Source organism: Leuresthes tenuis, unplaced genomic scaffold, assembly GCF_036924035.1.
Source record: "Leuresthes tenuis unplaced genomic scaffold, fLeuTen1.0.hap1 SCAF_22, whole genome shotgun sequence".
Taxonomy (NCBI): Eukaryota; Metazoa; Chordata; class Actinopteri; order Atheriniformes; family Atherinopsidae; genus Leuresthes; species Leuresthes tenuis.
In genome coordinates, this window is record NW_027325376.1 from 26,413,429 (window position 1) to 26,429,397 (window position 15,969).

The following is a 15,969-nucleotide window of genomic DNA, read 5'->3' on the forward strand; positions in this document are numbered from 1 at the left end:
TCACCTGACTCTCCCATTCCTGAATTTACACAGGCACTGCAAGGGTCTACCATATTACATTTTTCCTTAAGATCCACTTCACCTGAATCAGTGTTTTCAGATGAAGATTTAGAGACAGATTTGTGTATGCCTTGGCTTTTTGAAGACAGAGCAGTATCTCCTGGTTCAACTACATCCATAGATAAACTTGGAGCACTTTCACCTGACTCTCCCATTCCTGAATTTACTCAGGCACTGCAAGGGTCTACCATATTACACTTTTCCTTTAGGTCCACTTCACCCAAATCACTGTTTGCAGATGAAGATTTAGAGACAGATTTGTGTATGCCTTGGCTTTTTGAAGACAGAGCAGTATCTCCTGGTTCAACTACATCCATAGATAAACTTGGATCACTTTCACCTGACTCTCCCATTCCTGAATTTACACAGGCACTGCAAGAGTCTACCGTACTACATTTTTCCTTAAGATCCACTTCACCCGAATCACTGTTTTCAGATGAAGATTTAGAGACAGATTTGTGTATGCCTTGGCTTTTTGAAGACAGAGCAGTATCTCCTGGTTCAACTACATCCATAGATAAACGTGGATCACTTTCACCTGACTCTCCCATTCCTGAATTTACACAGGCATTGCAAGGGTCTACCATATTACACTTTCCCTTTAGGTCCACTTCACCCGAATCACTGTTTTCAGATGAAGATTTAGAGACAGATTTGTGTATGCCTTGGCTTTTTGAAGACAGAGCAGTATCTCCTGGTTCAACTACATCCATAGATAAACTTGGAGCACTTTCACCTGACTCTCCCATTCCTGAATTTACACAGGCACTGCAAGAGTCTACCGTACTACATTTTTCCTTAAGATCCACTTCACCTGAATCAGTGTTTTCAGATGAAGATTTAGAGACAGATTTGTGTATGCCTTGGCTTTTTGAAGACAGAGCAGTATCTCCTGGTTCAACTACATCCATAGATAAACTTGGAGCACTTTCACCCGACTCTCCCATTCCTGAATTTACAGTATGTGAATCCACCATACCTCACATTTACTTAAGGTCTACTTCACCTCAATCAGTATTTTCTGATTTGGAAATGGACTTACCATTTTCAACTTTCACTGACAGCAGACCTTCTTCTCCAGAATCTTTCCCATCAAAAAGACTTTCACCAGATTCACCTTTGCCTGACTTTGTGCAACCAATGTTTGGATTACCTGACACAATTGCTGAACCAAGGTCAACATCTCCTGAGTCAGCCTGTTCAGATATTGAGTACATTGTTCTGAGTCTAGGGTCACTATTGTATGACAATCGACAGTCGTCACCAGGCTCAGAAGCATCTGGAGATGAATACCAGGCTTTATCACCAGACTCACCAATACCTGAGTACAGAGCAGCAGTACCTGAACGTGTTATTATAAATGTTGGATATAGATCACCTTCTCCTGAGTCCATTGAATCGGATGTTGAGTATGCTTTGAGTGAGTTTTTGATGTCCCTGAGATTTGGTATAGAGGATAGGCCAGATTCTCCTGAATCAGTAGAATCAGAAATGCAAGAGAGGCCACTCTCAGTTGAGTCCATACCAGAATACAAAAGTATGTCACCTGTAGCATTAATGTTACTTGAAAACATTAGATCTGTATCTCCAGAGTCTACTCAGCCACTTGATGAAAACAAGAGGTTATCTCCAGACTACCCGCTTCCTTGGTTTGCTCAAAATGTTTTTGAGACTACAGCATTTACGGAAAGATTCAGGACTGTGAAAAACATATCACAAACAGAATTTTCCGATTCTGATGATTTATTACAATCCCCAGTTCAGTTTTGTACAGAAGCGAGATCAGCATCACCAGAATTTGTTGAATCAGATATGGCAGAAATACAGGTGTTCGATTTATCGTTGAATGAAACCATTGACAGCACTGTTTTAGCAACAGCTTTGAAGCCTTTTTCATCTCAGGAATCAGCCAGTTTAGTAGCTGAGTACAATCTCATTTATGATGCTGAGCTGTGGAAACTGATTTCTCAAGTACGTGATCCTCAGTATGCAGGAGAAACCTTTAACAGTAAAACAGGATTCATGCAGTCCATCTGCAGCACGACTGAAAATGAAAGGAGTGGACCAGACAATGATCAGGTTGTCCAAGCAGAAGATAAAATTGAGCAAGATGCCACTGATACATTGCCAGATTCAGGTATGACTCATCAGTTTACTACAAGAGACACACCACCAACTGACTTACCTCTGTCAGAATCACATCCACCAGTCATGAATCAAATTTTCCCATTAGGGGTAGCTCCATACAGGCAAGCAAAGTATACATTTGAAATACCTGGTCTTGAAGCGAACACAGTGTCTGATGATGATTTGCTGAAAGCGTCAATATCTGACACAATCAATGATGATCTGTGTTATTCAGCAGAATTGTTTTCGCTCACTTCTCTTGTAGTGGAAGCAAGAGGAGCATCTCCGGAATCTGTTAAATCATTTAATGGGTTTAGACCACTCTCACCAGATTCCCCTTTACCAGAATACAGTTTAGCATTGCCAGAACGTGTACAGTTTCTTAAAGCTACATGTTCTTCACCCAAATCCCTGTCATCCCATATAGATTATATGCCACCACATTTGGAGTCAGACTTTGTGAACCTGAGGCCATCAACTCCAGAATCTACTCTGACTGAGGATCAGAATAAGAGTGAAAGGTTGTCATCACCAGAATCACTGCCTGAATACAGGCGTATGTCGTTTGAATCAGCCACATACATGTGTGACAAAAGAGCATCATCTCCAGAATCAATGCCAGAGTTAGATGAGAACAGGTCACTGTCACCAGACTCTCCCATACCCCAGTTTACAGCAGCATTGGAAGAGTACACTACTATATGCAAGTCATCATCTCCAGAATCACTTGATTCAGATGGAGAGTACGAGCTCATGGTCATATCATCGAAAACTGCAGACACTAACAGACCATCCTCACCTGAATCCATATCATCTGTCAGTGAATTCCAACAGCTACTGCCCGACTCACCAGTACCTGAGTTTATGAGAATTTTGTCTTCTTATTTTATGAATAGTACCCCCATTGATAGATCATCCTCACCTGTGTCATTTTCATCAGACTCTGAGTTTGTGGCTCTACCTATTGATTGTTGGATAGATGAATGCCCAAGACCTCTAAGCCCTGAAAGTGTTGAATTAGACTTTTGTTATGGCAATACCGATAAGTTAGCGTCTAGCTCAAACCTTTTACGCCATGTGGCTTATCCTTCATTATCCAATCAGTCTACATCATTATCTGAGACAAAGTTAACAGCCGTGTCACCGTCACCAATTCCAACTAGTGAGGGGAAGTTTTCCAAAGAGCATTTTCGCCCTAACTGGCAACATATAAAAGAACCAGATGTCTTTTCATACAAAGAAGGAGCACTACATGGATCAGAAGCTGAAAGTGTCTCAAGTGTTTGTGAAGAAGAATTCAGAGAGGGCTTCTCTTTGAAGCCATCACCAATTAAAGATGTAAAAAGAAAGGAAGAGAAGGTCCAGCATATTAGTTCTGGAGAACTTAAGAACAAGACAGCTGCTCGCCGGGTAAGACTTAGAGCATGAGAGTCCAGCAACTTGTTTTGAACTCAGCTACAAGCCACTGGAGTAATTTGCAAATAACTCAGTTTAAGGACATGTCTTGATGATTGAACTACTTAAACAGGACTTTAAGATTTGGAATGAGTCTGGTTTTTGTTTGGAAAGTTAAAACATAGTATTTGAATTTTACTAACCACTCTTTATTACATTTTTAATAATTTTGTCTGATGATTAAATGCTTTAAAAGTGGCATGTTTTACTTAACACAATATATGATTCTAAACTTCGTTTGGCTGAATGAAAAAAATACCTTTCACTGTACAGTGATACTAACATGGTGAAACGCTGAGGTATTTCAGAAATACATACCAACTACCTTGCTGATTCAGAATAAACTCACTTATATAATTTCACTTGCAGGCTTCTTCAGGAGAAACAAACCTTCAAACAGACAATGGTGTGCAAAACAAGCTGTTGTCTGTGACAACAGCAACAAAAGATGCCAGTAAAACTAGTGTGTGGTTCAGTGATGACAAACCAATGACACTGGTTCCTGTAAAGCTACCTAAAGAGAGCTCATACACAACACACCGAGCTGTTACTCCAGTTCTGCCTACAAATGAGAGGGCTTCATATGTACAGTCAGGCAAGTCTCAGGGGTATTCAGAGTGGGAATTGATATCTAAAGAAGCACAGTCTTGCGAGCTTTTTTCACCTATCAGTTTCACGGATCAGTTTTTGGTACCACCAGATTATGAGGCAATATTTTCAGGATATCAAACCCTGAAAGTTTCTGAATATAACCCGGCCTCCTTGAATGATTTAAGTCCAGTGTCTCCGTTGTCCAGTGACCCCAGCTCAGCCCAAGCTGTGATGGAAGATATTAGCAAGATAGAGTCTGAAACTGTTGAAGATTTAGAGTTTTCTCCAGATTTTAACAAAGTCCTCTCAGACTTTGAGAGAGCAGTCACGGAATTTGAATCACAGAAACCAAATATCCAATTGAAGGAACACAGAGAAAGTCCTGAGTCTTCGCAACACTCTGATTCAGATCTGGAATTCTTTGACTGCAGACAAGACTTTTCTGAACCAGATGATATGAAACCAGAACATGAGATTGCCTATAATATCTGTGAACCCCCTTCTTCAATTCCGAGGACTCCTCCTGACATCGCTCAACCTTTTCTGTGGGTGGAAAATCGCAAGCATTTCTCCTCTGGCTGTCTTGATGAATTTGCTTATGGTTCTGAGAGTTCAAAGGAGTGTCCCACAGGGGTTGGCCTTCCTATATGTGAGGAGCTTCCCTCTAGAGATCAGGCAGGGTATTATGATGATGACGACTTCCTGGGAAGGGTAAGAGGTTGAGCATGAACACAATGCTGCTCTGGCTGGTGACTGACCTGGTTTTAGGTTGATTGCTGCACTCAAGATGTAGAAGATTAAACACACGCTTTATGGACTAAATGAGGCCGATGAGTGCTTTAGTGCATGAGTGAATAAACTTTAAAGAAGTATCTTAAAAAATCCTAATTGAACTCTTTCTGGTGTTGTGATGGATTTGCAGTTCCTTTGTTTGAAGCATTGGAGATGTTAACAAATTACTGTGAAGAATCCTCTAACCTTTTTTTTTCCACATCTGCATCTGTTTGCATCCTTTGATTTCTGCATGTTGTTGTTCCTGAGTGTGTGAAATACCTGTTGATTCTAGTACCATGCAATTGTATTAAAAGTTTTTTCCCCCCCTCATTTAAGTTGAACACAGTGAGTTACTCGAAACTGACCTTGTGTGCTGTGCTCAGATCAGGCATGTTCCAAAATAACTTCTTGATTTGCATTATAATGGCCAAGAAGCTGATGTTTTGAAATGGCTCTTTGTAAATATATTCTTTCTTAACATTGTTAAAGAAATTACATTAGACATTAGAGCCAAAAACTAAATAATTGTTTGCCAGGTTTGTCCTTTAACTATGACACAGTAAATCATGCGTATTGTTTTCTATAGATCTTTCTTGTCTGTATTTAGACATTTTTACTCATCCACATAAATCCCCCCTCTTTTTTTCATACACTGGCTCTGATCCCAGCATGTTTGTTTCAGCTGAACATTTTTGCACAACTTTGCCTTCTCTTCATCTCACATCACTTTTGTGTTAAAATATACGTTTTTATTTATTCCCTTAATCCATGCATCTATAAAAGAACATCTTTGGTAAATAAAAACAACCCAAAAAGTGAGGTTAAGAGAAAAGACAATTGTGGTCTCCTGTAGAAGTGTGCTGTAGTAACCTTATCTGTTGAACCATACTGGTTGTGTGCCGTCTCCCAGGAGATAGCAGAGGAGTTAGGGATGCTGTCCTCTGATAGCTCAGAGGAGGAGGTGCTGACCACCAGGGTGGTCCGACGCAGAGTAATCATTCAGGTAAAAAAAATAGGATGCTGCTATGGAGCGCTGTTGTCACTGTAGAGAGGTGGAGTACTTCTTTCCAGGGTTCTGGGTATTGCTTTGATTTTTTTTAAATTGACTATCCAGGTTTATCATATACAAGAGAACATCTCTTGCTTACTGCACTGACTGCATTAATTCTTCTCTGAAATGAAGCAAGTGATATGTCTGAAAAGTGCCTCAAATCTGCGTTTTCCTTTAGCTTCTATTCATTTTCTTGTTGACAATATAATTTTGTCATGCCTTTATTTTGTTGTTATGTGGGATATACCTTTAGAGTTGAAAAATTAAATCCACAATCTGTCAAATACTGAGACTTTGGCGCCTCAGTAGAGACTTGCAGACATCGGTGCAAAACACAAATTTTCTTTAAAATAGATTTGCTGTTACTTGGCATTGTTGAGTAATATTGGATGACAAATGTTGCTTAAAACACTCTGTAATATATGCATTGTGTAACAGACATCGAGATGAATTTATGCTATTTCTTTGTGTTTTTGCAGGCAGATAACCTACCTGACATCCCTTCACAGACTGTCAGTGAGGAGAAGTACACAGATGAGCATGGCAACTTGGTAGTTAAGAAAGTAAGAAACATTTAAAGACATGAGAATATCGAGTGACTGGAATCACAATGTTAGATTTTGCCCTCTTAATGAAAAATGCTTATCAGGTTACAGTTTTTACTATAAGAGTTGTTTTTGCTTTCTTCCCATCAGATCACAAGGAAGGTGATTCATAAATATGTGTCTCCAGATGGCTCGGAAACACAAGAAGTGACCATCGAGGGCTCTCACCAGGAGACGGTGCAGATAGAGGAGGGAGACAGTATCTCCAGAGTGGTGAAGAGAACTGTGCTTCACAGTGAGGGAGATCAGAAAGAAGTGGGTGTCATTGAGCAGCTGCTGTGGCATGGTTTAAAAGCAGTTTAATGACAGAAGCATAATGTAATGTTGAATCAGTTGAAGTGAGTACCTAAATACAGGAAAAGGTTAGCTTTAATAAACGTACTGATGATGTAAAACCAGAGGTGATGCCAGAAAGGAATTCTGAAAAAACATCAAATTCACAAAAAAACCAAGATCCCCTTTCAATAAAAGATCAAACTGACAGGAATGGAACAGGACTGAAACAATGCACTGGCAAGGAATAAAGGAAACCGGACAGCATGTTTACAGTAGAAGGTATAAAACTAACTAGAAAATTTCTGGAAATTTTGATATGGGCATGCCCTACTGCCCATTTCTGCCCCCTTGCTGCTTTGCTTATGAGGTTACAATATGTTGTGGTTCCAAATAGTCCCAAGTCTTTAAATGTTTGAACGATGTGTGTACGATGAACTATGGCCGAGCAAAAGGCTTCCGAAATCACCATGTGTATTCATTAGCATTCAAATTACGATAGAATTAAAGTTGAAAATTCTCAAAAATTGTAAATGCCACCCTAACGAGACTTAAGTATGTTGTGGTTCAAACTGTCCCGAGTCTTTAAATGTTTGAACGATGTCTGTACGATAAAGTTTGGCCAAGCAAAACCTCTCCAAAATCCGCATGTCAATCATTAGCATTAAAATTATGACCAATTTAAAGTGTCATATCTCAAAAACCGTAGTAGCCAGCATAACGAGACGCTAATATGTTGTAGTCCAAAGCGTCCCGTGTGTTTGAACATTTGAACGTTGTCTCTACGTTATAGTGCGGCCGAGCAAAAGTCCTCCAAAAATCGGCATAATAACCTCATAGCATCAGCTAATAGAGCATGTCTATGTGATGTAACATTAGCATTTTAGGCTTCCCTGCAAAATGCTAATGATGCTAGTATGTTAGCATTTTAGCATGATGTTAGCATCTGCTGGTTCTGTCTAAATTGGTTCTGGTTATGTCGGAGGTGGCTCTGGTTATATTGCATTCACTCTGAGGCTCCCCCTTAGGAATGCATAGGATTTGTGTTGCCACGGTAACAAGCCTCATGTTAACGTTTGGGCAAATTTTAACGTTAAATTTCTCAAAAACCGTAATAGCCAGCATAATGAGACTGAAATATGTTGTAGTACAAGGCGTCCCGGGTTGGGGAACATTTTAATGATTTTTCTACAATGACCTGTTGCCTAGCAACAAGCGTCCAAAATCAAATTTACACTTTTTTTAAAATTTAAACGGCTATCGCAAAAAACGGAACACCTAGCGTAACGAGGCTTAATGACCATTTAGTACGAAGCGACCCAAGTGTTTGAACGCACGAATGATGTCTCTACGATAAAGTTGGGCCAGGCAATAAGTGTCCAAATTTCTTCGCTTCCTGGCTTCTACCGTTACCATGGTAACGCTTTTGATTGAGACAAGTAAGGCCCTTCGAGGCACGATGGAGATGCACGTAATGACGTATGCATTACGTTGCGAGTTTCGGTTCGGGCCGAATTAACAGATAAATTTTTTTTCGTTTTCGTGGTAACAAAATGTTCAGAATCCTCATAGGAATGCATTGGGACGACTCGACAAAAATAAAAAATAAATAAATAAAATTTAATCACAGCTTCATGAGATTTTAATATGTTGTAGTCCACAGTATATTAATGATGTCTCTACGACAACCTGTTGCCTAGCAACAAGCGGCCAAAGTCAAAATGACGGTTTTTAAAAATTCAAAGTTCAAAATCTCAAAAAGCGTAATAATTCGCATAATGAGGTTGTACGGGCACTTAGTACCCATCAGCCTGAGTCTTTGAAAGTTTGAACGATGTCTCTACGATAAAGTATAGCCGAGCGATAAGCGCGCAAATTTTCAACCTTTTTTCCGGTTTTCGGCACCTAGCGTTGCCACGGTAACACTTTTGAACAATAAAAGTGATGCCCATCGAGGCATCGTGGGAGACGCACGTATTGATGTATGCCATGCGTGGCTTCACGTTGCGGTTCGAGCCGCATTAACGGACGAAAAAGCGTGTGGAATAATAATAAAAAGAAAAGGGAAACTTTTCAAGATACTAATAAATCGCCTTCTTTTTTCATGTTTTTCCACGTTTTTTCGGCCGTGTTTTTTTTTGGGGGGGATTTTTTTTCATACATCAGAGCGAGGCCATAATATACACCCGCTGGCTTTTTACGACTTTAGCTTGTTAGCAAAATGCTAGCTAAAGTAGCTGAATTTTACATGTAAAATGTTTTTTTTCTAATTTTTTCTGACTTTTTTTTTTTTTCGCAATTTTGTTTCACGGAAGTTCTTGGCATGCGTCCACTGCTCCGCAAAGGGTGTTTACTTTTTTTACCTAGTGAAAGGCTGAATTGCAAAAATGCCCAAAACAAAATCAAAATATTAGCCTAACAAACAGGTTTTTTCAAATTTCTTTGGACGTTATTTTTTTTTTCAGGTTCGCCAGGTTCGAGGCATGCCGTGTTTTTTTTGGGGGGATTTTTTTTTTTATATATCAGAGCGGGGTATTTACTTTTATTTACTTTTTTTGTAGTTAGTTAGTGGGGAGGTGCAAAATGTTTCGGGACGTTTTGCACAATTGCAATATGGTCATGCCATTTCTTGGCATGACTGGAGCCTAACCCAGCTATCATTGGGCGAGAGGCAGGGTACATCCTGGACAAGTCGCCAGTCCATCACAGGGCCACACAAACGAGCTCTGTGAGGTAATATTTTGGAATAAACACTGCTTTCAGCCAAACGCTGCATTTGAATTCCAACACTCTCACAATATTTGATGAACTTTTTGGTGTTACTGCTTATAAGCACTAAAAGCTACCCTAAAAGTATAGCTTGGACTGATTAAACAGTTTTAGTTAATTGTTCATAAATTATTGGACATATTTGTGAACCCATTGCAAGTGTACATCCACAGACGTCCCCACCAGTTCCTGAATATCTTGAGTTTTTCTCTACAGCTGACCTTTTCGGAACCTCTTGCTCTCGGTGCCGCCACATCATCAGAGTTTGAGGTGGAGCCTGTACAGGGTCGAAAGGTCAGCAAGGTTGTCAAGACAACAGTGGTGCGAGGTGAAAGGATGGAGAAGCAGATAGGAGACACATCACTGGCTGCAGATCTCCCCTCAGCCCAAGAAGACTTTGAGAAAGTGAGTTTGTCTAAACTAGAAATCAAGATTCTGTCATGAATTGAGTCCAGATGTTTGAAGATTACTTGCTAGTGGATAAACTATTATTTAACATATAGGTGTCATTTCAAATATGTACTTTTATTATTATTTAGATGATCATTGTTACTATTATATTATTACTGCTGAGCAAACCTTTTTGTCAGATTTAACCCATCAAATTCTTTACTATTTTACACAAAACAAATATGTAACTTGATGTAAAAGTTATTTCTGTGTGTGATTCAATTGCTGAACAATCAATCAAATATGTGACTCCTATGGGTGAAAGCATTTTTCTTTTCTATTTCCTACTTCTGATCCGTCTCTCCTCCCTTATTCTTTCCTGTCCAGGCATTGAGTTATGCTGGAGGCTTTGGGAAAGTGCTCCTGCCTCCTGTAGTTGAGAAAGCGATTGTTCAGGATGACGGCTCTGTTGTTAAAAGGTTGGACTGCATGGGAGTGTCCAGTTTTTTCAACAACAGGGATTTTAGCAGAGTTTAGCAGATGCATCATGTGATTTTACTTTTCTAACTTTTACTTTTCTAACTCTAAATTTTAGACCTCAAACTTTGATTAGTACTTATGTTCAGCTGGTTAAGTGGCAAATAGAAGAATAGCAACCAACACTGAGAAAGCAGTGTAGTGGTTTCTCTTCTAACTAGTATGGTTTTAATAAGAAGTGTTTGCTGAGAGGTGACGTGTCGTTCTTAGTTCTACTGCTTTCTGTGTCATAACTAATATGATTATTTGGGGCTGCTAGAGTTGGAACATTTCTAATTGTCTGTTTCTGTTTCCAGTTGATTGTATAACTGAATGAATGGATGGATTTGAAGAATTATGGCCCATGCATGATCTGTGTTCAGTTTCTGACTCACCTGCTGTGTTTCTGGCTTTTAACTGAACTTGAGTACAATCCCAATTCTAAAAAGTTTGGACACTGTAAAATGCAAATGAAAACAGAATGCAGTGCTTTGCAGTTTGTTTCACAACAGGACAAAGAAAATGAAATTGTACAGAAAATGTGAATTTCAATTTTCATCTTTTCTAGCTTTTACTTTTCCTTTCTGTGTTTATTTGTTTTAATTTAATCTTGTACCAGGAGCTCAGAATCTCTACAGATAGGAACAGAAACTCACTCTAATAACCTGCGTGACCCCTACAAAGGAGAACTCTTGGGGAGAGCCGTCTCTGCCTGTGGCCAGTGTTTAACCCCGTTTCCGTTTGTTCCTGCAGAAGTCAGATGCATAAGTCACGGACCCAGAAGAGGACTGTGGTGAGGGATGCCCAGGGGAAGCACGTGCACCTGGAGCGACTGGACGACACCCCAGACGCCCTGCAGCCCGACGCACTGCAGCAACACCTGCACCGACTGTTCCAACGCTACTGTGAGGATGACCATGAGAAAGAGAAGGATGAAGAGGAGGAGGAGAAGGAGAGAAATGGCTAAGAGGCTGCTTTCACTGATCTACTTATATCTTCCACTGACGCCTTTCGTGACGTTTGCTTCCTCAGATCAAAACCATCTGAACCCCTTTCTCATCCTCGCTTTAAGTCTTTTTCTTCTTTGGTTTGTGGATGAATATAATTTTTCTGTTATAACACTTTTCCTTTGCTCTGATTGTGACCAAAGAAAGCCCCCTTAATTGTTTCAGATGAGTCTTGTCTGTGTTACCCCTTTTTTCTTTAACCCTTGGGCTGCTGTGGTGTGATGAAGGCACAGCGCTTTAAAAGGAAGATCAGAGATAAGGGGTGCATGAAAGATGCTTTGCCTCACACATGGGCCTCTTCTTGGAGAATTCTTGTAAACATTTGTACATAGACAAGATGACAGAAATCATGCTTGGACTGGAAACAAAACTGAAAGCATTTAATAGATTAGCCCACCTAAACCTGCTGTACATGCACTGATTTAGCTGGAGAACGGCCACCATACCAATGAGATTAATGTAACAGAGAAATGGGGGAGTGGATGTGTGCATCATTGTGAACTCTTTGCCATGTTAATCCATTTTAAAAGGCTGTGTGATCACAGCTTTTGTCTTTATGATGCATTTAACCTGATTTGGTTTTTTTCTGTCCTGTGTGTTGTTAAGTCACATTTTATCATCACGGAGCCGCCACCTGTGTGTGTAAATACAGTGTGTTTATGAGAAAGGAATTCGTGATCAGGAATGTTCTAAGGGAGATTAAGCACTTACTTACAACCACCCTGATGTGTGTTTCACCTCCACCGTCACACATGTTGCATCTCCTCACCTGAATCTGCAGCAGCTTTCCTTCATAAAGCCTTTTATTAAATTATGTTTGCCTGTAATATTATTCTCGGTGTCAATTAATCCTGTGACAGCAGACCAACCGAGTCCTTGGATAAGATCTACAAAGCTTTACATAAAATAAACTTTACAATGTAAACTCCAACTGAAAATGAGTTAAAACAACAAACACCTATGTGGGCCAATTGAGAGAAACATCCCCTAAGTATGCACTGAAAATAATCTCCGGACTAGGATTCCTTTCCTGTTGACTGAAAGCTTAGATTACTATCCAGGCAACTGCCTCATGGACCCAAACGGGTCATTTTAAAATGGTTTTCTGTGTCTGAACATTGTGAGTCAGAACATTGTTCTAGAAAAACATTAGAAAAAATTTAATTCTGGTCGAAACTGCAAAACTTACACAACAACTAGCAAGAAGCCCAGAGCTACCCAGTGAAGTTACTTTTGTATCCAAATAGCACAAATCTATTCCCATGACTGTAAAAATGTCAATTAATTAGATTTAATGGATTAGATTTAATATATATAAATAATCAAAGCTGTCATCTGTTTTCTGAAAGCAACGTGAACCCAAACAGCTCCTGACTAAATTGCTCAGATCCAAGTGTAAGCTGACTGTTTTAAATAAAGTTTCTTAGAAAGCATACTATTCATTCATATTATTTTTATTAAAGTTCACACCTTTGAAGGGGACCATGCAGTTTTTGGCTGAGCTCAGTGGTCTTAACAGTGCTAACACCTGGCTGGTCTCAGCGTTCTCATAAGATTTATTGACACCAAGAACAACACTGAACACTTGGGTTATCCTTGGAGTTTTTTAGCACTTCACTACTGTTGCTGAATTTAACTTGTTCACCATTAAATGACTGACTTCAAGTCCACTTCAGATCCAGGAAAGTCCAACATGACTTCCTTTTTCATGTTAGTATTTATTTATTGCTGTCCATTTGTGATCCCGCAGTACTCCAGCTGCTGAAGCTGAGAGTAGTTTGTGTGTGTTTGAGTGTGTGTTTGAATGTGTTTTGCCCTCAGACATACCATTTTCTTGATTTGAAAGCTGGCTGTAATGCTTTAAAGCTGATGAAGCTTGTTTGGTGTTCATCTACATTTCAGATAGTGTAACAATCTGCCATTTACTTTGAGTGTGATCCAATAAAAAAAAAAAAAAAAGATATGATGTCCAGAAAAGACCATTAATTTGATATGTGATATAACAAGTATCTTGTTTCTATGGTGATAACACTATAAACAATTAACAGTGCAAATATCTATGCGGGCATGTATGACTTTATCAACTTATTACTGAAAAATAAATGCTAACATGGCATAGCAGCTGCAGTGTGTACATGACAGAACAATAAAACTGTACATGTGTCAAACTGGGAAAATTGTGTCATTCTTCCTAAGAGGATCAGTGATGTTGATTGGAGGCGACAGTGCTGGACATTTGGGAGATTTTCCTCCTAAAACGTCAAAGTGACTCGAAATCAAACAGTTTCAAGATTTCAGAATGTTCAACTACAAGTGAGTTTTTGCCCAGAAAAAAAACACAAGTAGTAGGTAACAGTAAAGGGATTCCACTCAGTGTCTTTGAGTCGTGTGACAGGCTGTCAAAAGGCAACTGCAAACTGATTCCACAATTCAATTCAGCTGTTCAGATGTCACCCAATTTAAAGTAAATGAGAACCTTTGCCTCGTGTGAACCCAGTCTTACCCTGTTGTAGAAACTGACTTGTGTGGATAAATATGAGTACAGAAGGGTGAGCAGGAAGAACCTTTGACAAAAATGCTTTTTTCATTTTGTGCCTTTTTCTTAAATGACCAACCTTGATTAAAAAAAGTCATATTTTATATGATAACTTTTTCACACCGATATATAACCTCTGTGTAACAGCATAAAGAGATTGCATTAGACAAAGTATTATTGAATAACTGCAGCTTCAGTGGTACAGCTAAAGTTTAGGCATGGTCAGTTTTTCGCTGCAGTAGTCATCTAAGCCCTTATGAATTTCTCTTACCATTATCATCTTATTTAACCCTGGGACATTTTCTAGGAAAAGTTCTGGGGAAAATGTCTAAGAAAAAAATATAGGGTCATTTTTTGGACTATTCCTACCCTACCCAAACGGTCTGAAGCCCTTCTTGTTTTTATTTATTTTTTTATTTTTTCCATCACTGGCATATGGCACGATCCCTTAATCATGTGATCAACATCAACATTGTTAACGGTGAGTTTGGGCAAGTCTTGACATTAACGAGTCAAAAGACATTGGGTAGCTTACACGCAGCAGAAGTAAGCCAGTTCTCACTTCTGCTGCGTGTACACTAATGGACAACCCGACCAACCTCCTGAACTCCAACCACTAAGATCATTTTATCTCTCGAGAATGTTGTCGAATAGCTTTGGTAACAATCACAATAAAGTAATGTACTTCCCGCTTATACAATCTCACACAAACCCTTGGATAAGTAAGGGTTAATGTGATGTTCGAGAGTAAACAGGTATGGTTAGGGTAACAGGTAGTTCATTTCATTCATTATGAAGCATGTCGTTAATGTCTCTCATCAGGTGGTTACTGTATCTAGAGTGCATTTAGAGCATATGCACAGAAATGGCACTGTGAACGTGTCTTGTGCGTGACTTGTATGCTTATCACATTACATCTTAGAACTGCATTTGATACAGTTGCTTACATTACAGAAGTTAACATGTTATTAAGATTAAATTAGTCATATTAGGCTTGTTTAAGTCATATGTGTTTGATAGATTTCAGTTTGGTGATGTAGAAGATAAGTCTTGATAAGTCCTGGAGCTCAACATGGTTCTGTGCTTGTTTCAGAACCATTTTTCACCATATATATGCTTCCATTGGGTGACATTATTAGGCGACAGCAGCTCATGAATTTCCATTGTTATGCAGATGATACTCAGCTATATTTATCCATGAAACCAGATTAAACCAGTAAGGAAGTTGGGCTACCAGCATGTAGTACAAGCACACAGTGACTTACCGTTAGATTCTGTGGGTTGTTGGCTTTTTGTTTTTTCTTTTCCTACTTGCTACAGGCGCAGCACTCCCCAGAGTGGCTAATTAGTCAACTCGTTCACCTGAGTTGATGGCCTCCTGCTCTTAAGCCTGGGTCTGCTCTCCAGTCAGTGACTGTTTGTTTGCTTACCACAGGTACTGAATGGACTTCTGAGTTTTCTGTCTCATGTTCTGTGAAGAAAGTTTTTCAATAAACTATATGTGCTTTTTTCTATTGTATTTGGAACCTTTTTGGATTTTGTTCTATCGAAACACCATGGAACTTGAAATGAGCAGCCCGCCTTTACCCACCTCGTACCTCATTGTAAAATCTGTTTTACATCAGTCCTGTCTTCCTCGTCTCTAAGACTCCTGTCATCCACACAATCTGTAACATTAAGGCCTCAAGGACTTGATTGTTCTGCTTGATTTTCCTGACTGAACTGATGTCGTTTTCTCACACACTCACACACTTGGAATCACGTTATCTTGGCTTTCAATCTCTGGCTTCTCAGAGTGATGCGGAAAAAAAAACA

General features: G+C 39.4%; 2 protein-coding genes across 3 annotated transcripts in view; both read left to right on the plus strand.

Annotated features, from left to right (window-relative positions):
- The window catches only part of LOC140282104 (ankyrin-2-like), a 125,564-nt gene extending 111,960 nt beyond the window's left edge, over window positions 1–13,604 (plus strand). The window contains exons 46-50 of one of the 2 annotated variants that reach the window (XM_072376667.1): window positions 6,538–6,621; window positions 6,754–6,918; window positions 9,922–10,110; window positions 10,483–10,574; window positions 11,365–13,604. In XM_072376667.1, coding sequence (XP_072232768.1) covers window positions 6,538–6,621; window positions 6,754–6,918; window positions 9,922–10,110; window positions 10,483–10,574; window positions 11,365–11,578 — 744 coding nt within the window. In that variant the 3' untranslated portion in view covers window positions 11,579–13,604. The remainder of the gene's footprint in view (window positions 1–6,537; window positions 6,622–6,753; window positions 6,919–9,921; window positions 10,111–10,482; window positions 10,575–11,364) is intronic. The other variant, XM_072376668.1, reaches the window with a different exon arrangement.
- Window positions 671–5,936, plus strand: LOC140282106 (uncharacterized). The gene is made up of 2 exons (XM_072376670.1): window positions 671–3,597; window positions 4,012–5,936. The coding sequence occupies exons 1-2, from the start codon at window positions 721–723 to the stop codon at window positions 4,954–4,956; spliced, it is 3,822 nt and encodes a 1,273-aa protein (XP_072232771.1). The 5' UTR covers window positions 671–720; the 3' UTR covers window positions 4,957–5,936.
- Window positions 13,605–15,969: the final 2,365 nt, after the last annotated feature.